This window comes from Pararge aegeria, chromosome 22 (genome assembly GCF_905163445.1).
Source record: "Pararge aegeria chromosome 22, ilParAegt1.1, whole genome shotgun sequence".
Classification (NCBI taxonomy): domain Eukaryota; kingdom Metazoa; phylum Arthropoda; class Insecta; order Lepidoptera; family Nymphalidae; genus Pararge; species Pararge aegeria.
In genome coordinates this window covers 7248823-7272805 of record NC_053201.1, presented here as the reverse complement: position 1 = coordinate 7272805, position 23983 = coordinate 7248823, and the positions used below count along the sequence as shown (strand labels likewise).

The following is a 23983-nucleotide window of genomic DNA, read 5'->3' as shown; positions in this document are numbered from 1 at the left end:
GTTTAATTATTATTAAGTTTACATTGTGAGGTGTGCAGTTAGCGGTTTATCCTGCTTATATTATAATATTATATTAATAAAGCTTAACACGCAAAAATTAAAGATAATAAAAACACAGGTATTGTTTTCACTTCTGCCATGCGGTCCAAGCACACACTCTTTCGAGTCGAGTTTATTTATTTTGTAACTCAGTTTAAGCAGCCACTGAAGGTAAACCTACAATATATAAAATATATTTACTATCGACAAAGTACTCAGCACAACCCTGTCAGTGGTACAGCCACACTGACACAGAACAGTATTACTCCAAGGTGCACACTGGCCTCTATGACTACCACAGATATAATGACTACAGCCTTACCAACTTCGACAAAGTTACTTCTCCAGTCTCCATAAGTCTCTGGATACCTCAACAAAACAATGAAATAACGGTGTTGACTGTTGAGTGATATTTTTAGTAATTTATTTTTTAAAATTCGATAAGTACAATAAATAATTGAAAACCTGGGCTATCTTATGTTCAAATGATTTGTGAATGAAGTGCATACATTATAACACAGTGATAGGATAAGGTTCATTTAATTAAAGAGTATTTTATACAAGTTAACTTGTTCATACTTCATGGTTGTGTCATTACATCAACGAATTGAATTCGAAACTCGTAATGGAAATGTTAAATCATGGTTTGTATAATGTATTATAAATCCTAAAATATATGATTTCATTATTAGTCTAATACATTTTCTAACAGTTAGGGAAATGAAATAAAATCTAATGTAAATAATATTCTCATTTGATGTGCGTTGTTATGACGTGCATATCAACATATCAAGGCCGTACTGTCTCGTACCTGGCACATATGCGATACTGCGTGAAAAGTTGAAGCGCAGTGCACATGTCTCTGAGTAGGTGGATCTCTGTTTTTATCAATTGTTTATCACATTAACATCCGCTGTGTTGCGGCGCTCATATCAGCTGTGACTATTGCCCTCTGGACACAATCGACTGAGTACTGACAGTTGCAGACTTCAGTTTCGGGGCGACGGTTGTCGCTGAAGTTCTTAATTACTCTTCACACGGTAGTGCTAAAAAACGCATAATTTTGTTTCTAGTTATTATTCTTTCGAGTGTGCTGTTTAGTAGAATTAATAAGTTGAAGTTGTCAAGTGGATATTCAGGTTGGGATTAAACAATTATTCATATTTCGGACAAGCCTTGTTTTCCATCTGCTTTACCTCAATAAGAATAAAATAAATAAATAAATTAAATTTATTTATAGACAAAATTTTGTAAAACTATACAAAACTGTAATTAATGGATATTTTATACAATTTATTCCACTATAAAAAAATCTATATACATGCATATAGTTAAAAATGCTTTGTAATTTTTTTTTACCTAGGTATGAAGGGTCCAACCAGAGCTGCCCCTGGAGTGCCTGGGATAGCTGTCAACAGGTACTCGCCTGTTACAAATTGGAATGATGATCCCTTTGGTGCTGATGTTTTTGAGCCCACACCACAATTTGGGCAAAAAAAGAAGCCCCCACCTCGTCCGCCGCCACCAAAAGTCTCCAAACAACCAGAAGTCCCTGCCAAACCATCACACTTCATACGTAGACCTACTGTACTTGCATCTTTATTATCAAGAAAAAGTAAAAATACAGTGAATAACCCAAGTGCAACAAATCAAACATTTACTGATCCAGGCAGTGAAGTGGACTCTAATAAAATATTTCCCAAATGTGAACGTGTAAATTTACAAATGGGGACTCTGATAGACCTTTCATCTCCACCCAGTTCACCAACTTTTACAACTAGGTCTAGTAGTGATGGTGTAAGTGTTGACAGTTTTGGATCAGATGCTACAACATCGACAAACCATCACAATGCATTTGGTGGGGGTAACGCCTCCCAAGCTGAGAGTGGATTTGAGGATGACTTTGATCTCTTTCTACATTCAAGAAAACCATTAAGTAAAGAGGATACATTAGATGATTTTTCTATGGTAGATCCATTCTCGCCTCCAGTTTGTAAGCTTCCAGTACCTAAGAAACCAACTTTTAACAATGATTTATTTGACACATTGAGTAATGTAAGTAGTCATTATGCAGCTGCACCCTTGAAAGGGCCAACAATAATCCGTGCCAAACCAGCAAGGCCTAAACCACCAGATAATTCTTCTTTATTAAAGAGTACATTTGGAAGCAATTTCCAGATAACATCCATGAGTGTTAATACAACAACACCTATACAGAAAATTAGTAATGGCTTCACAGACAATGTGGTGAGTGTGCTTTCTTCTGTTCATTTTTTGAAACACTATTATTGTGCTAAACTTAAAAAAATTGCAAATATACAATAGTAGAAGATATTAGTTGAATTTCTTGCTAAATTGCGACAAATTTTGTTGCTTTTATTGGTAAGCAACACAACTTTTTTAGAATTAGTATACTGCTACAATTTGCAGGGGCCTCCATTGAGCCTATTATATATAACAATATGTTGTAGTTGCAAATCATAATTACCTTGTACTAACTCTTAAAGGTGTAAATTTAGTCAGTTGCATCATTTCCATTTGAAGAGATGAATACACTAATTAGGAAAATTACTGTACATTTACTGAAATACATATTGTACTTACTAAATTAAGAGAGTAATGAGGACAGACAAACCACTTAACATTCCATGGATTCACCATGTTGTTTCGGCTACACAGTGAAACAACATTAAAATTATTAAAATGTATGTAAGGACCTTGACCTAACACAACATGAAAGGAATAAGATTGGAATATTAATTGTTGACTAAATTCATTAGTTAATGTTGTAAATGAACGTGTATTAATTACATAATCTAAACAATATCTGATGATATAGCTGGAAACACAAACTAGTACCTATAAGGATTTCCCAGCTATTAGTATTCCAAATATTCTAAGAATTGTCTTTACTAAAAAATATTAATTAACATGATTATTTAAAATTTGCAAGTGTGGATTCACCATTCTGAGAAATTAATTTATCTAATTCAATGTTATTACATAATACAATAATGAATATAACTACATCATATAATAGGTTACCTAATTATAATTGTTTTTGCCTACTCATTATTTCCATCTGATACAAAAAGTAACACACCATTTTTGAGTTAAGTTAAATTTAATTATATATAAATTTATTTTCATGGTTATATTGTTTGTACTTGTACTATTGATTACTTGGAAGTGCACTTTAACTGAAGTGGTATACCAAATTCCAATTCAAATATTCTTAATTTATGTAGGCCTATCACAGGCACTTATGAAGTGTTCTTACAAGTTTCCATTGTTGTGAGGTCATGGAATGATAGTTGGTATCTTAATATATATAAATCTCCTATCACGATGTTTGTCCGCGATGGACGCCTAAACTACTTAACCGATTTTAAATTAAATTGGCACACAGTGAGCAGTCTGTCCAACTTAAGAGATAGGATAGCTTAGATCTTTAATTATAGTTGCAATTTTATTTTATTGCAAATTATTTGTCTATAATTAATTGACAGTCACATGTTATAAATATATATATATATATATATATATATATATATATATATATATATATATATATATATATACTACTATACTCATTTAAGGCTTAGCGATACTGAATACTTTAAAAACAAAATCAAACGCAGACGAAGTCGCGGGCCACAGCTAGTAGTTTATAAAATATTAACAATCTTACCTAGTTAGCTTGACTTAAATTAGAATTAGAATTTAGAATTTGTAATTTAGAATATTACCTCGTAAAATTGTTAGGTCTCTAGTGTGTTTGTAGTACAAAAATGTTTTTTTTTAGTATTATGTTGATAATTACCATATCCCTACTTCCCTACTTCCATACTAATATTACAAATGTGAATGTATGTTTGTTTGTTACGCTTTCACGCAAAAACTACTTAACCCATCCTCATGAAACTTTGTACACATATTCTTGGAAGTGTTAGAAGTAATATAGAATACTTTTTATCCCGACGTTAAGCTCGGTTCCTTTGGGAGAGGGGATGAGTGTTTGACGATTTTACACCATAACTCTGACAAATTATATCCCATTTAAATAATTATTTTTGTAATATAGAGGTTATAATATGTGTTTAATTTTGCCCAAACTGTGGTTGGAGATAGAGGGCAGAACCCCTCAGCGGACAACAGCAAACCTCTCATTTGAGGCTTAGCCATACTGAATACTTTAAATTTTTTTAGAACTACAACTAAATTGAATTCCATATCAAAAAACAAAATCAAACGCAGACGAAGTCGCGGGCAACAGTTAGTTATGTAGAAAAATACACACAAGATATATGCTGCTTCCAAAAATATTTAGATCACTGGGTTATTGCGTTTAATTGTATTTTAGTTGATGCTTATCGATGATGTTTTATAGTAAATACTGTTTTGCAGGATTCAAAGACGTTTAGTTGGGATGATGAAGAGTCACCAGAGCGGGAGTCAACACCGCCCATGCCAACCATCCCTCCTCCACCACCGCCAGAAATCGTAGATGATGATTTACCGTTGGTTTGGCCGGAAGACCCAGAGTTTGAGTTGCCGGACAATTCAGACGATGATGAAGAGCCCTATGCGATTGCTTTGTTCGACTATTTTTCAAATCTTCCTGGCGATTTATGTTTTAATGTGAGTATTCCGTTTGAAATGGTTTTTACCTGTACGAAAAGGTTATTATTACCATAAAGTAGAATGTTCATAGAATTGGTTGTAATTACATTGATCAGTTTCCTTATTTGGTATCCAACTTCTCAGTCATTATTGACGCAAGAAGCTGTGCAAGCGTGATTGGTTTTGTCTTACTAGAAAATCTAACCTTAAATTTGAAACTGGGGCAGCAAACATTGCCATAGTTATTGTTTTGTATATGTTATATAAATATCATTTAAATATTCATCATCATCATCAACATTTCAACCAATTGATGTCCACTGCTGGACAATAGGTCTTGTGTAGGATAAACGCATTTATATTTTATATATTACGAAATTATTATTAGCGTTTTAGATTTAAATCAAGTTTTAAAAACCGGGGTTGGATGAAAAATTTACTTAAAGCAGGGTTGAACCTCTTCTAAATAATTGAAAAATGACGATTAAATAATTCGTCATTGTTATTATTATCGACTCTTGATACGAACTACGTCGAAGTAATCAGGATGCAAAAGTAAATAACGTATCAATAAAATCTTGGCTTAATAGATGAATCATATTCGGGGCGCAATCTTATAAATCTTGCCGTATATATATAATAAATGTCTGAATCATTAATGCCCATATCAACGATCGTCTGTTATCCTGCGCGTTAATAACCGCCTTAAAACTTACTATCTTAAGTTATTGAAACTTTCTATCCAGTGTAAACAACCGTAATGAGACAACGATCGGTGATCAATAGTATATCATCATCGTCATCATAAGTCATTACTGGACCACTACAGCGCACGGGTTTCCTCTATGGTAACAAGGTGGTATTTTTTCCCTCCACGGGGAAAGGATAAGAAGTATAGATATTTCTCAGTGTCCTCGCGATATTTTCCTTCACGATTATAGTGATACGTAATCACCTACTAACTTTGAAAAGTTGGAGGTGTGCTGTCGGTTATCTTGTACTGTTCTAACCCATCTCATAATCCCATCCCATTCCGACTAGCCTTGTATATTTAATCCTTTCCATTTTTGTTACTACTTGGACGTATCTGCCCCATCTCTGTTACTGCGAAGTCAATGTTAAAATGCAATATAGCAAAAGAAAACACATACGTATTAATTATTGGATAGGTGTATGAGTCATATAAGTTAGTCAGATTAATCGATCAAACGCCGAAAGGTGGATTAGCATTTTATAAAAATAAATCTGGAAAGTTCACGGCGTTTATACGGTATCGCTAAAGTCACCTGATAGTTCCGCTCTAAATAAAACACCTGCAATATTTATAATGGCATTAATTTCCTGCACTGCGTGCCAAGCGAAAATGTTTCTTATCTTGTTTGTAATACGGATCAAATGTTTAATTATAGCATAACATGGCGGGTGTAGATTTAAACTTTATTAGCTACCTTGCATGCAAAAATAAAGCTTCCTGCATTTATCGGCAACCAACCTTAATTAGGTTGCTTGTAAATTAACAGTGCAACGTTGTACATGCCGTCGCATGATAAAACATTAGAATTTTAAAACAAAGTGAAGCCGATATAAATTACCCCTTAGACGCCCTTTAGACGCTGAATGAATAAATGAATACACTTTTATTGTACGCCAAAGAAAAAAACTAGTTACAGAGACAAACATAGAGCGAGAGAGTAAAATTTTGGGGCCTTATCGCTACGTAGCCATTTATTTCAAATTCTTCCAGAGATTTCTTACTATCTGTAAAATTATTTAATAAAACCGACCAAGTGCGAGTCTGACTCGCGCTTGAAAGTTTCAACCATCAATAGAAACGGTATAAAAAACGTGGCTATTGTATGGGAGCCCCCTTGAATATTAATTTTATTCCGTTTTGTAGTATTTTTTGTTAAAGCGGTAAAAGAAATAAATTATCTATAAAAGTTAACTGCCTAACTATCATGCTTCATGAGGTTCATGACAGACGGACAAACAGACAGACAGACGGACAGCGGTGTCCTAGTAATAAAGAGCCCTTTAGGTACAGAACCTTAAAAATTTACTCTGCAGGACTATATGTATGAAGCAAAAAGTTGAATAAAAATTGGCCAAATTATTTTTGAGCATATTGGTAATATAATAGAGAAATTAAAATCCTGATTGTAGCCTCTAGCCGTATAGCATGTCTAATAACAAGTCATCCGAACGTAATGCAAAAAACCGCATCCAAACCGGCTAATCCTTTTGTAGAAATAAAGCATTTATATTTCAATTACCTATACTCAGTTTATAAACAAGGTAGTTGACAATAAGGAAACCGAGGTCAAAATTCCATTTAATTTCTTAATGATTTCAAGTGACTCCTTCGATACCAGCAATAAAGATTCGACCCTTAACCCTACATACACTGACGTCTGCCTTGTACCCGTAATTGCATTTGCAAGCACCGAGATACTCTTGTAATCTCATTGATGTAAGGTACATGACCGGTACGTAATGCGTTTTATTGTTATTTTATAATACTTTATGTCATTTTGATATCTAATATTATGAAACATATTATACGTGAAGTATTTCTGTGCACCTTCAATAGTGCAAAGGGGTGGATAACCGAAAGGTTAGAAGTTCGTTTTAGCTTAGTTTAGATAGAAGAATATTTTTAGTCGTATTTACCAAAGTTATAATACTTATATATATATTGGGTATAAGTAGGCGTTACTTTGCGGAATACCATGATATTAAGTGAACTTATTTTCTGTATTCCGCGAAAACTAGGAGAATCTGTACGATGCAATTAATAATTTTCGGCGGCCGAACTAAATTTACGAATGTTTTTCAGTGTCTGGGTGTTTATATATATATTATAATAGTGTTTATGTATATTATTCATAAAAATATCCATCCCATGACACAAGCTACGCTTACTTAGGGGAGAGATGGCGATGTGTGAATTGTCTAAATATATGTATATATATATATATTTTAATTTCTTCACATCAAACCAATCTTCCTCAATGTACTCTCTTCGTTGGTACGTTTCGCTCTGACACCGGAAAACCTTAGCAGGGCTACACAGGCAGGAGCCAAAAATTATATCCCCCGATTATATCCCCTGACAGGGGATAGGTATAATAAACGTATCCACCTGCTTAAGCACAGGAACGGAGTATAGGAGAAGTTTACCCCCGTTAAATATTACACATATATAATTTAGATATTATTTCCACTTGTGCGCCAACGAAAATGCAAATGCAATTTTACCTTCTCCCACAACTTTATCAACTCTCAGAGCACTGGCGCACAAGTGGAAATAATATCCAAATAATATATGTGTAAATAGTAAACTAATATATCCCTTGTCCCTTTTAAAAAACCGGCCTAGGACCGTGGATTTAGGAACTCCCTACAAAAGACCTATGTCCAGAAGTGGACTTCCACTGCACTGGAACCAGTGGTCTGATAGTTGAAAAAGCTGTGGGAGAAAATAAATTTTTATCCTTTCGCTGGGGAGATAATTGTCTCTTGCCTATGCTAGCCGTGCTGAGGTTTCTCCGGTGTCCCCTGAGGATGTTTTCGCGGAGTATAGCGAATTAAGCTTAGTGTTCATTTCATACTTATTTTTTAAAACATGCAAGCATACAATAATCTATTATAATAAAAATACCACCGCAGAACAACAAGAGGGAACTTTTATCTCAACTATTCCGGAAGAAGCGCATATTTTAATATCCGTACTCTATAGTCGTCCTGACCAGTATATCTTTACCGCTTATGAGCTTATTGAATAAATCTACGTCATACAGCATCCATCTAGTTTTATTATCAGCTTTTCTAAACTGATCGCCAAGCAATATTGCGAGCGGAAAATAGCATTAATAACATAAAACTAGACTTCTCGATTCCAAGCCCATAAGCTCTGCGAAATATTACTGATGGTAGTTATCATTTTAGGTGGTAAACGTATAAGGTTAAACTAAAATAAATAATAGAACACGGAACTTTATAGACAAGTTTGCACCATGATAGAGATATAGAATTTAAAGAAAATTTTTCTACCTATAAAAGTTGTCAAAACGCTTGCTTCACTCATCAAAAAATAAAAAACAAAATTCATTTAGGCCTAGTTTATGAGCACTTTGAGCACTTGAAACGTCAAGTCAGTCGGTTTGTATTGACTCTACCACCGGTTCGGACGGCAGATTCCACTGAGAAGAGCCGGTAAGAAACTCAGCATATTGCACTTTTCCAACATCTAATTCTATAGTTTAACAATCTTTAGGATTTTTGTTTTGTGAGAGGTGAGAGCTGAGTGGTCTGCTTCCAAGCAGCCTTGTAGTTAAGATCGTCTTAGTTAACGATGTTTGACAAAAGCTGATTTTCTTACCGAAATCGCTCTTATCGGGCATGCGCGCTACCAGGAACTTATGTTTACACATTATGTCGTCCGTCTCTATAGAAAAATACTGGTTTATGTATTTTCATTTTTGCACTTATACCATGTTATACGGGGTCGGCGCAACGTGTGTTCTTCATATAACCCTAAATAACTTATCGCGATAAATTTTAGTATTTACAAACAGCTGTCAAAAGTAAAAAAATTCCTTACATTACATTATAATACATTATTCCAAGTTATATTCTTTACTATAGTATAATGTTAATAGTACAAGTACGTAATCGCATTGTTGAGATAAATCTGCAAAATGTATCTGACTGAATAGGGCGTTCGAATTGTTTGTTTTTCGCTTACGTGGCTGGAAGCCAAATAACTGTCTATTTTTAGGATGCATACGTTAAATGTTTCTTTTATCACATCTTCACTTGGCAAAGTACAAGTTCATGGACAAATTATACGTCACAAATGTCGGTTTTAAACGTCCTTTCCATTAATTTATTTCGGTTTCTTTATTGTGTTTCAAAAAAGGCTCTATACAGTGCATTTTTTCATGAAATTATGGAAGCTGATTTTTTTACTAATTTTTGGTCGCTTTCTCCCTTCTGTAGGAAAAGGTAAAAATCAAATCACTCATTTTAAAAAGAGAAGTTAATAGAAGGCCGTTTTGGTTCGCACTTACTTATATTCATAATATTACGCCATAATAGTGAGGTACATGGTCTTTATTACAATGTTGGTAATTTCAATTGAGTTGTTTTAAACTAGCTTTAATAATTATTAGGTATAATTGTGAACAAATTGGGTCAAATTATGAACAATATAGGCGTGAAATTACTTATGCAACCTATGCACTAAAAAGATGGCGGGTTAAAACTGAAGTGTACGTGATTGTCCGACTTTAAAATATGCTTGCAAACCTAATTATTTTAAATGTTTTTTTTTTAATTTTTTAAATAGGCCCAATGGTTGGGTAGATTCTAGGGGGATTGTAGAGTATGCAGGCCCCTTGTGACACAGAAAAGTTTAAGATTCCCATATCTGGAATGACTAGGACTAGGGGAGGCCTTTGCCCGGAAAAGGTATGGGTTATAGTGTAATTACTTCTTAGTTTGTAACTAGGCTTATAATAATAATAAGTTGTTGGGTGGATAATTTATGATACCGATATACAACAGATTTGTTTTTCAGTCTTATCAACGTCGTGACGTAATTGACATCCTTCCGCCCTTTATTGGAATTTCGCAGTTTATTATATTTGAATGGCCTCATTTGATTGATGAGAATAATGTTTAAAAATGGGCGATCACTATACAACTGCCAAGAAGAGAAAATATCCGGAAAATTAAAAACAAAACCTAAAATATTGAGTTTTATAGAGTTTTTTTATAGGGCTGGCTTGTATAAAAATATTATAGGTACCCCATTTCATACTTTGAGTGGTGGATTTCTAAAATCAACTTATATTTCCTTTTATGTGTTTATGATTCCGAGAATCTACTTTTATTTATCCTCACCAATATTTTAAATGCGAAAGTGTGTTCGTCTGTTTTTTGTCGGTCCTTCCTTCACGCCGTAACATAGCAACCAATCAACTTAACTTTTGGCATAGAGTTAGTAGACAAGACGTAGATTAACTTAGACTTCTTTTTTACACGCTTTATATTAGCTTCACTTGTATGTTTGTAACCGACTTCTTTGGACGCTATTTTGACCCACTTTAAACGGTCAGATTTCGTTCAAACTTTGTAGACATATCGAGGACCGATGACAATACACTAATTTGAGAAGATTATTCCAATTTTCAATATAATAAAATAAGATTTTTATTGGCTTTGTTGGTATGTTTGTAACCGACTGCTTTGGACTTGATTTTGACCCTCCTCAAACGGTCTGATTTCGTTCAAACTTGACCGATGATTGAATATACACTAATTTGATAAGCTTATTCCTTTTTTTTATTTGTAAAATAAGATTTTTGTTAATTTATATAATTTTCAGCTATAGTCACTAAGGCAGGTATGATGTTCATTTTAATTTCCAACCATTATCTTCAACTTCTCTCTTTGATCTCTAATTATCTCTTTGATGGTGAATGGGTTACCGATTCATTTTGCTCTAATAAAAATAACAGATCAAGAAAAACTAAAAAAAAAACACTTTTATAAATAAACTGAACTAAAAGTAGAAATTAGTTTTGTTTTTTATACCAAGCGTGTTGTTTAGTTTGTTTGAACTATTTAATTTATTATCTTACTAGCTAGCTATTATATATACAACCAGGAAACCAAACGGTTACCACGGGATATAGTGTTAATATCGGTCATTTTGTAGTAAATGCTGTGCACGCCTTTAAATGGCAAGTCCCACTGATTAGAAACAAAATATTTGTAACTTTCCTTTAATATGTATTGTGAACGAGCTGTTGGTGTTAAATTTTTAAAAGAACCACCAGAACCGAACCGCGGACGAAGAACGCGGGCAACATCTAGTAATATATAAATAAATACTCTTTATAAAATAACTGTGTAATTTGTCGTCACAAATTCTAGCCTATAGTTTCTTAAACGTTGTACCCGAACGAGCTGTTGGTGTTTCAACGATGTACCCGTTGAACTATATTACCACGATAATATTTTGGATTTGCCGATATTTCGACCCAGTTGCATGGATCGTGGTCACGATGGGTCTCACCCACAAGAAATGTTGATTAACCTCGAAAATCTTAGTTTAAAATCTAGCCTATAGTGTTACTAACGCTTTGTTTTAATAGGCCCGGGTCTATTCCATGTATTGTAATTGTAATTGAATTTGAGCTAATTCAGCAGGACTGTTTAAGCCGATTACCTGAAACGATTACGTATGATCTCGTAACGAATATCGACTAGTCTGCACTATAGTAAGCTAAAACCTTACCAGTGTTATGCTAAATTTACCTCAGCTACGCTCAAGGACAAACCTGTTAGCGTTTATATCATTTATAAAGCATTTATGACAATTCATTGAATCATTTGTTCCTGGCGTGCCTACTTAATATGTGCTAACCAATTTTCATTGTGTCGAAGTGTTGGTATTGTCGTAGTATTTACTGATGACCAACCACCAACCAAAAAATGTTAGGTGTTGTTTTGTTTAAGAATTTTCTGTGCGAGCCCGGAGTTAGGAAATTGGCGGTGTCAACCCCCTTGCCTCGGAAAGCACTTTCAGCAGTCGGTCCTAGTTATTATCACTAACTTGTGACAATAGTCGTTAAAGCCCACCAATAGCATTGGAGCAAACTGGTGGGTCTATGCTCTTAAACACTCTCTCATAATATGTGGCCAGCAGTGGGATGTCATACGCTGCGCATGTTGATGATGACCATCTAAAAAGGAGGTTCTCCATTCTTCAACATAAAATCATATAACATCTTTTTTATTTTTTAAAGGAGATACCTAGCAAGGTCATTGATGATTTTGATAGAAGAATAATAGTAAAATGATGTCGTAAAAGAGCAACCAAATACTAAGTTACTTACGGATTCTTCTCTGTAGAATCAGCCTCATGAACCGTCGATAGACTAAACGTAACTAAACAAAGAGATACGACGTAACAAAGCTCGTTATATAGTAGGCCTTCTAGATATATATAAATGAATTCAGAATTTTCGTTTTACTTTGATATCTGAATCTTCTGATTTTGAAGACAGCAAATAACATACAATATTGTACAACAAACAGTTTACATTCAACCAATATAAGTTACTTATTTTAGTACTTTTTTTTTTTATAAATAACATATACAGTGTTTTTCTTTCAAATTATTCTTTTGCCATCCGTGCTTTATGCGTGCGCATTTTTTTTTTATGTAGGTAAATTTTTAAAGTTTCTACAGGGATCGAACTACGGGAGTTCGAATTCCTAACCTCACTTTATACCGCGTTATAATATGGAAATCTTTCATACTTTACTCTAAAAAAGTAACAAAATATTGCTATACCTAATGAAAAACCAGTTTATTCGCTTTGGAGTTGTACATCGCGTCATCGTGAGGAAACCCAATAGTTCATTGCTATAGATATTCTTGTTTCTAAAAAGAATATGTAGGGTATATTTGTGGGTGGCAACTTTACGTACGCAATATATAATAATTGATAGTATTTAACAAATATTTATTATGATATCGATTCAACAGAATTGCTGACGTCAGGTAATCGAACACGGCGCATGCGATCGCGTGACGTACTGCACGGTTTTGTTTTTCTGTTTACATAATTCTTTTATTGTTTCACAAGTAGGTACCTGCTTACAGTCTGTGGGTACGTAGGCGATTTGCAGAAGTCTGTTGTTTTACGATATGGTAAAAACATATGCGCAATATCTACACTGGACAGGAAACGATATCGACATTTGCGGCTGCCAATAATTATTACTGTTTTTAAAATAACTGATTTAACGTACCCTTAGTACATTATTTTCTCGCAAACGAGTAGTTGTTTCACAATATCGAACTCTATTTGTCTACTGTCTTAGTAAGACATCTGTGAAGTTTACGCCGTAGCCAAGCCGCTTACCAAAGGCATGTAATCGTTTCTTCATTGGAACATTAGAAGTGCGGACACGTAAAAACGGTCAGGTCGCCTTAAGAGTCGTGCATTACGGGTTCCGTACAATCGGATTGTAATCTACAGTGTATAGGCACTGAGCCTTAACATTAAAGTTACATTATAGATACATCAACTCAGTTGTGCGCGCGGCCCTATGTGTGGGTAAACCTTGTACATATACAGTGACTTTGTGTGCGTGACAAGAGGTACAGTCGGGTACAAATACAAATACAGTTATTTACGGGTTATATACGGGTTTTTTTTTAAAAAAACAGTTATTTGGTAATTTAATGTTTATTTATTGAACATTATTCTGAATCGCTACTTGAAAAATCAAATGATGAATTTTCGGATTCGCTGCTCTCATCAAGGTTAATTATGAATTCTGACTCCATGTCAAAATGTCTATAGTATTCTTCTTCTTTCTTTTGTACATGTCGACAAGTATTACCCCACATCCCTTCATCAATTTGACTTAAACATTCATTTATGAGTTTCATTATTTCCGTCACATTTTGGTCGACATTACGCGAAGCAATATAATTTTTTAAAATTCCCCACACATTTTCTATGGGGTTTAGTTCAGGATGATATGGTGGCAATCGAAGAACTTTTATGCCATATCGCTGAAGTATGTCATCAATCTTGTAACAGATATAGTTTTCTTTATTTTTTTTAATCAAATCATACAGTTCAATTTTTTTCATATCTTGATTAAAAGCTATATTTTTTTCTGTCAGCCATCTCTGCATTTCTATTTTTTTGGAATTCGAATTTGGGGCTCTGTCATTTTGAACGTTATGGTATGAGGCATTATCAAGCACAACCACAGAGTTAGGTGGAAGATTCGGTACTAGACGTTCTTTTAGCCACTTTTCATAGTTTTCCGCGTTCATGTTAGAATGGTAATCACCAGAAACACTATTTGCTTTGTATGTCAATAGTGCGTTAGGTACGAAACCTTGTTCTGAACCAGCATGCACAATGATAATTCTTTGTCCTTTCGACAGGTTTCTCTTTAAAGGTGGTCCATCTTTATTACCCCATCCTTTGTTTTGAACATGATTAGTTAAGATATAGCTCTCATCTGTATATACGATACACCGATTTTCTTGACGGTATCTGAGTAAATTTTTTAGGTAGGAAAATCGTAGTTTTAGGATGTCATGCCGCTCTATAATAACACGTCTGTTATCCACAGTTTTTCGCCATTTGTATCCCAACTTTAACAAAGCTGTACGCAGAGTCGAAATACTTCCATCATAGTTAAGTTTATCTTGAAATATTCTTTTCAACTTTAGCAAGGTAGGTAACTCACGATGTTCTAAATGGTAATTTTGAATAGTGGAACGTATAACATCAACGTTAAAGTTGTCTAATTCTAACTTCTTTAAACGTTTTTTACGGTCTTTATGCGGAGATTTAAACTTAGAGTCAGATTCTTTTCCTTCAGCCAATATATTAGTAACTGTTCTCTCTGATACCCCCACTGCCATTGCTGTTCTTTTCCGTACGCTATTTAAATGTTCACTTAGTTTCGATATTAAAATTGGACTTGCACTGCAAACTGGATCACTTACTAGTTCCAATATATCTCTCGCATCTATTTTCAGAAATTCGTATACCTTAGCAATGGTTTCTCGAGTCTAAAACAATAATACGTAAACGTCAACAAGGATATATTTTTTCGTATATAGAATCATAATAAATACCTATTCATTACATCTAAATTTAAAAATAAAAAATATTTACCTGACTCCTTAAACATTTTTTCCGTGAAGAACTAGACATTTTCGTAAACGACTGTACCCGTAAGAAAAAGCGATAGGAACACGTCTTGCTCGAACGACGACTGCCGCGTCACTGCCACACGAATGAAAGTTGTATATTTACAAGCGCACGCACACATAGGGCCGCGCGCACAACTGAGTTGAAGTATCTATACTGTGATCACAATTAAGACCTTGGCTTGTATTAAAATTGCGGCCACTAACTTTTGTTTTCCGGTATACCGCCCCGTGAATTCTGTCGCACAGAGCCATGCTCCCCTCTGCTACCTCTAAAGGCGTTGCCTTGAATATATTGATGGCATTACGGGTAAATGGAATGCGTTTTGCCTTTTGAATTTGCCTACAATACATTAATGGCATTTCTAGTATAGAGCATTCGTTTTGCCTTTTGTATTTGGTCGCCATACAGTGCAGATGAGTCTGCAGAAAGTCTCATGGGATTCACTGGAGTTAAATTCATTTGAAAGCATGTAAAGTACCAGTTCCAAGTCCAATATCTGTACCATTCAATGCAAAATAAGTTTTTGAACGGTTATTTGAGGGCAACTTTTTATAATTTTTAGCGTTGTTTCATATTGGGGGGACACGAATTAGGATATCAATGTCTTCAGTCTTGCTACAGTACCTATAAAATCGGTTCATCCGTTCGGGAAATACGATGCCACAGACAGACACGCCTAACTTAAATAACATCCCGTCGTTTTTGCGTCGGGGGTTGATAATATATAATACAAAACATCGGTATATCGTTTCCAACATGAGACTGAGCTACAACGAAGTGTGGCCGGATTCAGCTTCTTCAATACAATTAATACTAAGTTAGCCTCGATATTCCGTTATGTTTTACGTAGGGTGTGATAGCTTATCAAAATGGGGTTAGCTACAGTAACACTAATAACTTGCCTATCATGCTAACCGAGCTACAACACACAACAAGTCATAAAAAAATATTAAGCGTAAATGTTTTTGTCAGTCTTATTCCCCAGCTCGCCACGGACAACCTGTTCTCTTTGTGTTCGAAATCTATAAGTATATCTCTTTTGTTTGTATATCAAAGCTTACTCACAATTATTATATAAGAAGGTGTGTTTATAGCGATTTTCGTAATTAGGGATATTTTATGGAGCGTTGAGATATGGTCTACTTTTTTCCTGACTAAATGGCGCAAATCCTAGACTTCCACTATTGGAAATTTTATTTATTTACATGTTTTATTATTGAAGCGGTGATAGCTTTTCTTAGTTATGTACGTTTTAAGCAATTTAAATAAAATTAACTTAAATTGTGAAGGAAAACATCTTGAGGAAACCTGCATGCCTGAGAGTACTCCATAATGTTCTCAAAGGTGTGTGGAGTCCTACAATCCGCACTAGGCAAACTAGCTAGGGGTTAACCCCTTCTCTTATTGTTAGAGGAGACCCGTCTGACGACTGTAGTTGGCCGGTACTGATGATAATGATAACACGTTTTATTAAAATTGTGAATGAAACGTTATTTATCAGAACGCTTTTAAACCAGGGTATGTTCGTCCGTTTTGGAATTTTTCTTCGAATTGCATAGCCCAATACTCGGAAAAGGTAATAGGATGTTTAACATCAAATAACTATCTTTATGTTTTAATAGCGTAGTGAGTCGCAGCGGTGCTTTGGACTATATTGTTTAGAATAACGAAATTAAGTTTGTATGCGCAACTTATCAGAAGTTGTACGGCGACGAAGTCGCGGGGAACCGCTAGTAAACGAGCTAAAAATTATCAGTTTTATTGATACAATCTTTGATTTGCTTTATTGGCCTAAATTATTGACTACTTTTTTATTTCTTTTTCGACGCGTCATTGAAGAAATTAAAGTACGGAGCCGTGAACCGAGCCGTTATAACGACAAGGCTGCTTGGAAGCAGGCCGCTCCGCTTTCATCTCTCACTCAGAAAAATGTTTGTTAAACTGTCAAATGAGGTTAGAGAAGATTTGTTTTTCTCAATGAATCTGCCTTCAGAACCGTTGGTACAGCCACTACAAACAGACTGGCTTGACGATTTCAAAAGTGCTTATAAAGTACTTGAATGAATTAGGTCCAGTGGGAGGCTTCGGTTGTTGCTAGATACCACCGATTAATGGTATAACTGTCATTCCCCTAACAGGTTAGCCCGTTACCATCTTAGGTGAGATTGCAGTCAGTTTTTTTATTCTACACCAAGATAGCCTAACTTTCTCCGAAATAATAAAAAATATTGAATTTGAATTTGAACTGAAATTATTTCATCGATAAATTGCTGAATAGCGCTGGTATTGTTTACATATAACATTTTGCAACTTGGACAGTCTAACCTAGATCCAGTTCAATGAGCTCTATAGTAATCTAATTTTTTTTCTTTTGAGCAATTGTTAGGGTTTTATCTATTTTATCGATTTATTATTTTACTATACTGGATAGAATGTCAAATGACGAATGTGGTCAACACCCTATAAAGGGTAATTTTTGGTAATCAAAAACGACTCTTGGTAATCAAATACTTAAAAATTATTAACGTACTTTAAAAATTAACATAATTAATTGAAGACAATAAAATAAAATGCAATAAGTCCCACAAAATCTTTTTTTTTATCTTTATAATAAAAAGGTACTTTACTTTTTACTTTTACTGAAGAAGAATAATTGTGACTCAACAGTGGCGTGCGTTAGGTTCTTGACCAGGTTAGTGGAAAGCAGGAAGATGCCATACAATGGGAGAATCTATGAGTTATTAAATAAAATTTGTAGGCAGTGTTTTTGTGCTTAGTGCACGATGCTAGTGCGCTCCACCTAATAGGCTGCTTCCACACTTTTATCAGGTGAGATTGCAGCCAAGCGCTAAGTCTATATCAAACAATAGCCTACGACGGTCCGTTGCTGGACGAAAGGCCGCTCCCGCTGGATTTGCCACGCTGGGAAGACATTGTAGATGCACGCAGTAGTAGACTCATGTAGAGTTCCCTTACTTGACGGCCGAGTGGCGCAGTGGGCAGCGACCCTGCTTTCTGGGTCCAAGGTCGTGGGTTCGATTCCCACAACTGGAAAATGTTTATTTGATGAACATGAATGTTTTTCAGTGTCGGTGTATTATATTCATAAAAAAATATTCATCAGCTATCTTAGTACCCATTACACAAGCTACGCTTACTTTGGGGCTAGATGGCGATGTGTGTAATGTCGTAGTATATTTATTTATTTATTTATTTATTTATATTTATTTATTAGTATTGGGGTTCCCCAATACTTTACTTTTGAAAAGAAATATATATTCTACTTATTATTTGTCAACCCTAGGCGTTTCAAGATGTTGCGAGTGCGCAAATTGACATCAGCAAAAAATAGTAGGTAAATTACGTCCATGCAAAAACGTATCCAAAACGTGACTACTGACAATATTTGCAGTTCTTCTGTTTTTCCGAATACGCGACGGTTCGAATTTAGCGCTTAACATGTATTTTATGTGTATAGTCACACTAAACACTTATGAAGGGAACGTTTTCTATGTGTTTGTTACATCTTCAACCCGCAACAACTGAACCAGTTTGTCTTAAATTTAAAATGGAGATAGATAATACCCTGGATTTACACGTAGGCTACTTTTTGCCCTAAAATGTGCATAAATACATGTTACCTCTATGATAACTCACTGAACTGACTCACTGACTGATGAACTGTATAGTTTTCTATAGCAAATTAGATTTATACTAGCTATAATTGCAGTTAAAAAAAATTACGTGTAACAACTTCTTTAATATTGTTTAAATGGTCTTTTTACGAAACATCTATCTTTATATAATCTATTTTTCCTAAGCTGTAATAAGATTGACAAGTCGCAAGTTATTATAGTGATAACGCGTAAGTAGCGACGTGCTAACTGCTATGTATAGCTATCAAGGCGTTCTTACTTCGAAATATCAATGAATCCTTACAAAAAAATTAAATTCAAGAAAATACCTTACAAACCAAATCTATTTGCTAGTTTAATACTATTATTATGTACTGCAAAGTTAAATCACAAGATTATGCACGTGGAACTAATCCTAGCGATAAGTATAGTATTTGCTGTTTATATCCAATTAATGACGTGCACAGGTTCAACTTACAAATATATACGCAGGAATACGATGTAAAATAGTTGAATCCTTATCCAAAACGACTAGAGTTACAAGTGATTTTAATGCGTCAAGCAGTGTTTATGGCAAAAATAATATTCTTTTACATTATCACAACGAACTTTATGGTATTCAGATCATGACAATGAAATGAATGCTTAATGCCCTAACTAAACAAATAAATAACTAGATTTTTGGCATAGAGTTATTTTAGGGGACTTTTTTTTTTTATTCCACTACAAGTTAGCACTTGACTGCAATATCACCCAGTGATAACTGATGATGCAGTCTAAGATGTTAGCGGGCTAACCTGTTAGGAAGTATGGTAGTCATAAGCACTTGACTGCAATATCACCCAGTGATAACTGATGATGCAGTCTAAGATGTTAGCGGGCTAACCTGTTAGGAAGTATGGTAGTCATACCCCTAATCGGTTTGTACGCGACATCGAAAACTAAATCGCTTAGCGGCACGTCTTTGTCCGTAAGGTGGTAACTAGACACGGTTAAAGCCTCCCACCAGACCAGACCAGAGAAAATACAGAAATTATAAATTCCAAATTACCCCCGCCGACGATCGAATCGGCGACCTCCTACTGAAATTCAAAGCGCTCACCGTTGCGCCAGGAAACACGAGTAATTTTTATCCGAAGAAAAAAATCTTTTCCCTGGTCCAAAACTCTGTGAACACTGTATCCAATTATTATTAAGTCAAAATTTTTAAAATGACTTCTATCATCATCCTTTACCTTTACCTTTGTTTTCTATCAGTATCCTTTCCTCTGGGCACAGGAAGGCCTAATTAGATTATCTTTAGGAGCATTAAGAAAAAGCCTATAATCCACCAAGCTGCTTCAATACAGGTTGGCGGGCTTAAACGACGTTATAATATTCACGTGTCAGTGGTAATATCCGGGATTCGAAGCATGGGGATGGACTTCCATTTTTACTACTCACGTTAAATTTATTTCGTACATTTTTGCATCATTTACCCATTAACGTCCCACTGCAGGGCACAGGTCTCCTCGCAGAATCAGAAGGGCTTAAGCCCTGTGGACTACGGCCTTAAGGCCGTACCAGCACCAGTGGACCAGTCCAGCTGGCCAAGTGCGGGTTGGTAGTAATAACACGCCCTTGAGAACGACGGCCGATTGGCGCAGTTTGCACCGACCCTGATTTCTAAGTCCAAGGCCGTTAGTTCGATTCCCACTGCTGGAAAATGTTTGTGTGATGAGCATGAATGTTTTTCAGTGTCTGGGTGTTTATATTTATATTCTAAGTATTTATGTATATTATTCATAATAATATTTATCAGTCATCTTAGTACCCATAACACAAGCTACGCTTACTTAGGGGCTAGATGGCGATGTGTGTATTGTCGTAGTATATTTATTTATTTATTATGGATAACTCATGCAGCTTTCCTCACGATTTTTTTCCTTCACCTTCAAAGCAAGTAATTTTTAAGTTAAAATTGTTTGTGTTATTACAGGCGAATTCCAAGATTTATCTGCTGAGGCGAGAAAACGACGAATGGATGTACGGGAGATTGCGCAGAGGTCTCCAGGAGGTGGAAGGTCTCTTCCCGTCAAACTACGTCGAGATCAAGGTGCCACTTGTGAACGAGAGACCCACGCACATCGGCCAAGCGATAGCCTTGTACGACTTCGAGCCAGTCCAATCGGGCGACCTACGGTTTAGTATAGGCGACAAGATCACTGTGTTATCGAAAATCAATCAGGAATGGTATTTCGGAGAATGCAACGGCTCAAAGGGACAGTTTCCAGTCAATTATGTCCAATTGAGTTAATCTTCGAGTTTGCGATAGGAAAATAATTTAGCAGAAATTCGTTCCGGGCGTTATTAATTAAACTTGATCTACCGTGCCTGCCTATACACGCTGACTTTTCTATAGTTTTTCATCTGTAGTAATTTCAATTATCCGATCTGAAGTATTTTTAGGTAATATTTAAAATTGATACATATGTACTAACTAAGAGCAAATGGCTGTAACCGTGGCGCACCGCGTCGCTCGCCCTCTCTGTAGGGTGTTTCTTAAGCAATTATATTTTTTTATTTGAGACATCTAATGAAGTGGGTCAGATCAACTGGTGACGTGGGGACGGATTAATACACACATTTATTAGGCTGACCGGATGAAACAAATTATAATTATTACAGTTTTGTCGTAAAACGTCAATTTTTTGCCTTATTGGTTTCCTTTAATAAACCATTATTTCATGCATATTTTCTATACAAAACAATTTGCATGGCAAGGCGACTCACGATGATATCATGACATGACATCTCAATATATTTACTTTACTTTCTGAATCTTTTTTAAATTTATTTTCTCATGAATAGTAGTTATTAAATTCAACATGAAGTTAATAAAGTTGACGTGTATAGTGCACGCATGATATTTATGAATGTCCTTGCGGGTAGTTTTGGAAGCTGGCAACTATAAAATTAAATGGAATATTTAAATCGACCAGTGCAGTAAATTTAAGGCACATATTTGGTTGGGAGTTATTTAATCGACCCTTTCGTTTGTGTTAAACCACTTTATACATAATGGCCCTTTGGAAAGTCGCAAACCTCAAACATGCTACACTCTGTAAATGTTGACTGCAGAGTACAGAGATTATCGCTTACTTTACAACGCGCGATAGAATCTATACAGCATTGCTTCGGAATCTACATAAATACGTCACTTTTTTATACTAATATTTGGCGGGACCAAGCAGATGGCCAGTGGCGTGCACAGGGTCTTCGACCAGGGTACATAAGGCAGGTCCATCGATAAATTCAATTGAAAAATAGAAAATTTCCCTTCCAATAAGTGTTATATCGAATAATTTGGGTAGGCAGTGCTTTTTTGCATGTATGAAGTGCACGACACTGCAGATGGCCCAAAGTGGGAATCCAATGCCTATAAACAAAGAAACATTTTGCAGGGCATGCAATGAATCAATGAATGAACACATCCTAAAAAGCCCCGTATCTATAAAAAAAAATTAAAATTCATTTATTTCAAGTAGGCCTACTTTATAAGCACTTTTGAAACGTCAAGTATGTATGTTTGTAGTGACTCTACCACCGGTTCGGAAAGCAAATTCTACCGAGAAGAGCCGGCAAGAAACTCAGCAGTTGCTCTTTTCCAACATCAACATTTACAATCATTTTTCTACCTTGCGGGAGATGAGAGCGAGGCTGGCTGCTTCCAATCTACCTTCTCATTAAGGAATCCATCAAATATATAGTGACCTCGCTGTATTATATGTGTATTTACACATTTTTTAAATGTATGTATTGGTAGGTCAAGAATTACCTTAGGAATCATGTTGTAAAAGCGTTTACTCAACCCCACAAAGGAGTTCTGCACCTTTCGCAGACGATATAACTAATTTATGTCGGTTCATATCGATCTGAGGTATAGGTTTAAGGCCTCATGTGCCTATAATTTCACCAGCGAACACGTCCTTTGGACTGGAACATAGAATGCTTGGCAGTAATATTTCCCAGAAGTACTATACATAAAAACTACTCTTCCAATAATAAAAGTGCAACACTTCTACTGTAAAAGTTCTACTGTTTTGAGCGGGAGACATCGATCGATCGATATTGTAAAACACCATTGTATTCATGCTCGTGAAATCGGTGCAATATTCTGGTTACGTCGGCGAAGGTAACCAACCACTGTTTTTGCGATTGTATCGTTACTGAATCGCTGCAAAAAAGTCTTCTTTTAGATCAACCGCGTTTTCTAAATCGATAAATATTATGTCATTTACCGCTTACCAATATTTAGCTGAGTTCCTCTTCTCATAGACAACTCTACGAATGAAGTCAGTGGCGGGCAAGACTCAAGGATTAGTAGCGCCTTTTAACTTTGTACGAGCGACCGATTACACGAGAACGGATCGAATCGGTTTTCATTTCTTATCTTATAGTACTACAATCAGTTCGTCATTATGTATTCGAAATAATTATTTTTGTTTAAAAACAAAATGAATAACTTTAGGAAAACGTCCATTAACTAATTTGTAACATGTGATATGTTGTGGGAATTGCACCAAGACTGATGCTTCTCGTATTTTGTACTTTTCTAACATCAACTTTTTATAGGTGTTGTGTATATGAAAGCTTGTGCTGTAAAATGTTATATTATTCTTGCAAAGTTCAATCTACTAACACTTGTGTGCAATAACTGAATGTTTATAATAAGAGTTAAGGTGTATAATAAGTTTTGTTTAGAAATCTATTATTTACACTCTCGTTGGGCCATTGTTTGCGTAAAATAAAGGTAATCCGCCTGATCTTTTGGTTACAAGAACTAAGTCCGGAAACATAGATGGAACCATTCTTTAAAATGAGGAAACCCCACTGCGTCAATATTATATTAATATATAAAGAGATTTTTAACACATGTCA

At 35.2% G+C, this 23983-nt stretch overlaps 2 protein-coding genes across 4 annotated transcripts; one reads left to right on the top strand and one right to left on the bottom strand.

Moving 5' to 3' along the window:
* The first annotated feature begins 337 nt into the window (after nucleotides 1-337).
* Nucleotides 338-22513, top strand: LOC120633630 (SH3 domain-containing protein 19). 3 transcript variants are annotated; one of them, XM_039903900.1, is made up of 4 exons: nucleotides 338-683; nucleotides 1403-2286; nucleotides 4447-4680; nucleotides 21042-22513. In XM_039903900.1, exons 1-4 carry the CDS (start codon nucleotides 665-667, stop codon nucleotides 21357-21359), a joined length of 1455 nt encoding a protein of 484 aa, XP_039759834.1. In that variant the 5' UTR covers nucleotides 338-664; the 3' UTR covers nucleotides 21360-22513. The 3 variants fall into 3 exon arrangements, with proteins under 3 accessions (XP_039759834.1, XP_039759836.1, XP_039759835.1); XM_039903902.1 differs by lacking the exon at nucleotides 338-683 and adding an exon at nucleotides 885-1079; XM_039903901.1 differs by lacking the exon at nucleotides 338-683 and adding an exon at nucleotides 885-1178.
* LOC120633631 lies at nucleotides 13912-15574 on the bottom strand. The gene is made up of 2 exons (XM_039903903.1): nucleotides 15390-15574; nucleotides 13912-15283 (listed from the first exon to the last, which is right to left on the bottom strand). The coding sequence occupies exons 1-2, from the start codon at nucleotides 15426-15428 to the stop codon at nucleotides 13946-13948; spliced, it is 1377 nt and encodes a 458-aa protein (XP_039759837.1). The 5' UTR covers nucleotides 15429-15574; the 3' UTR covers nucleotides 13912-13945.
* Nucleotides 22514-23983: the final 1470 nt, after the last annotated feature.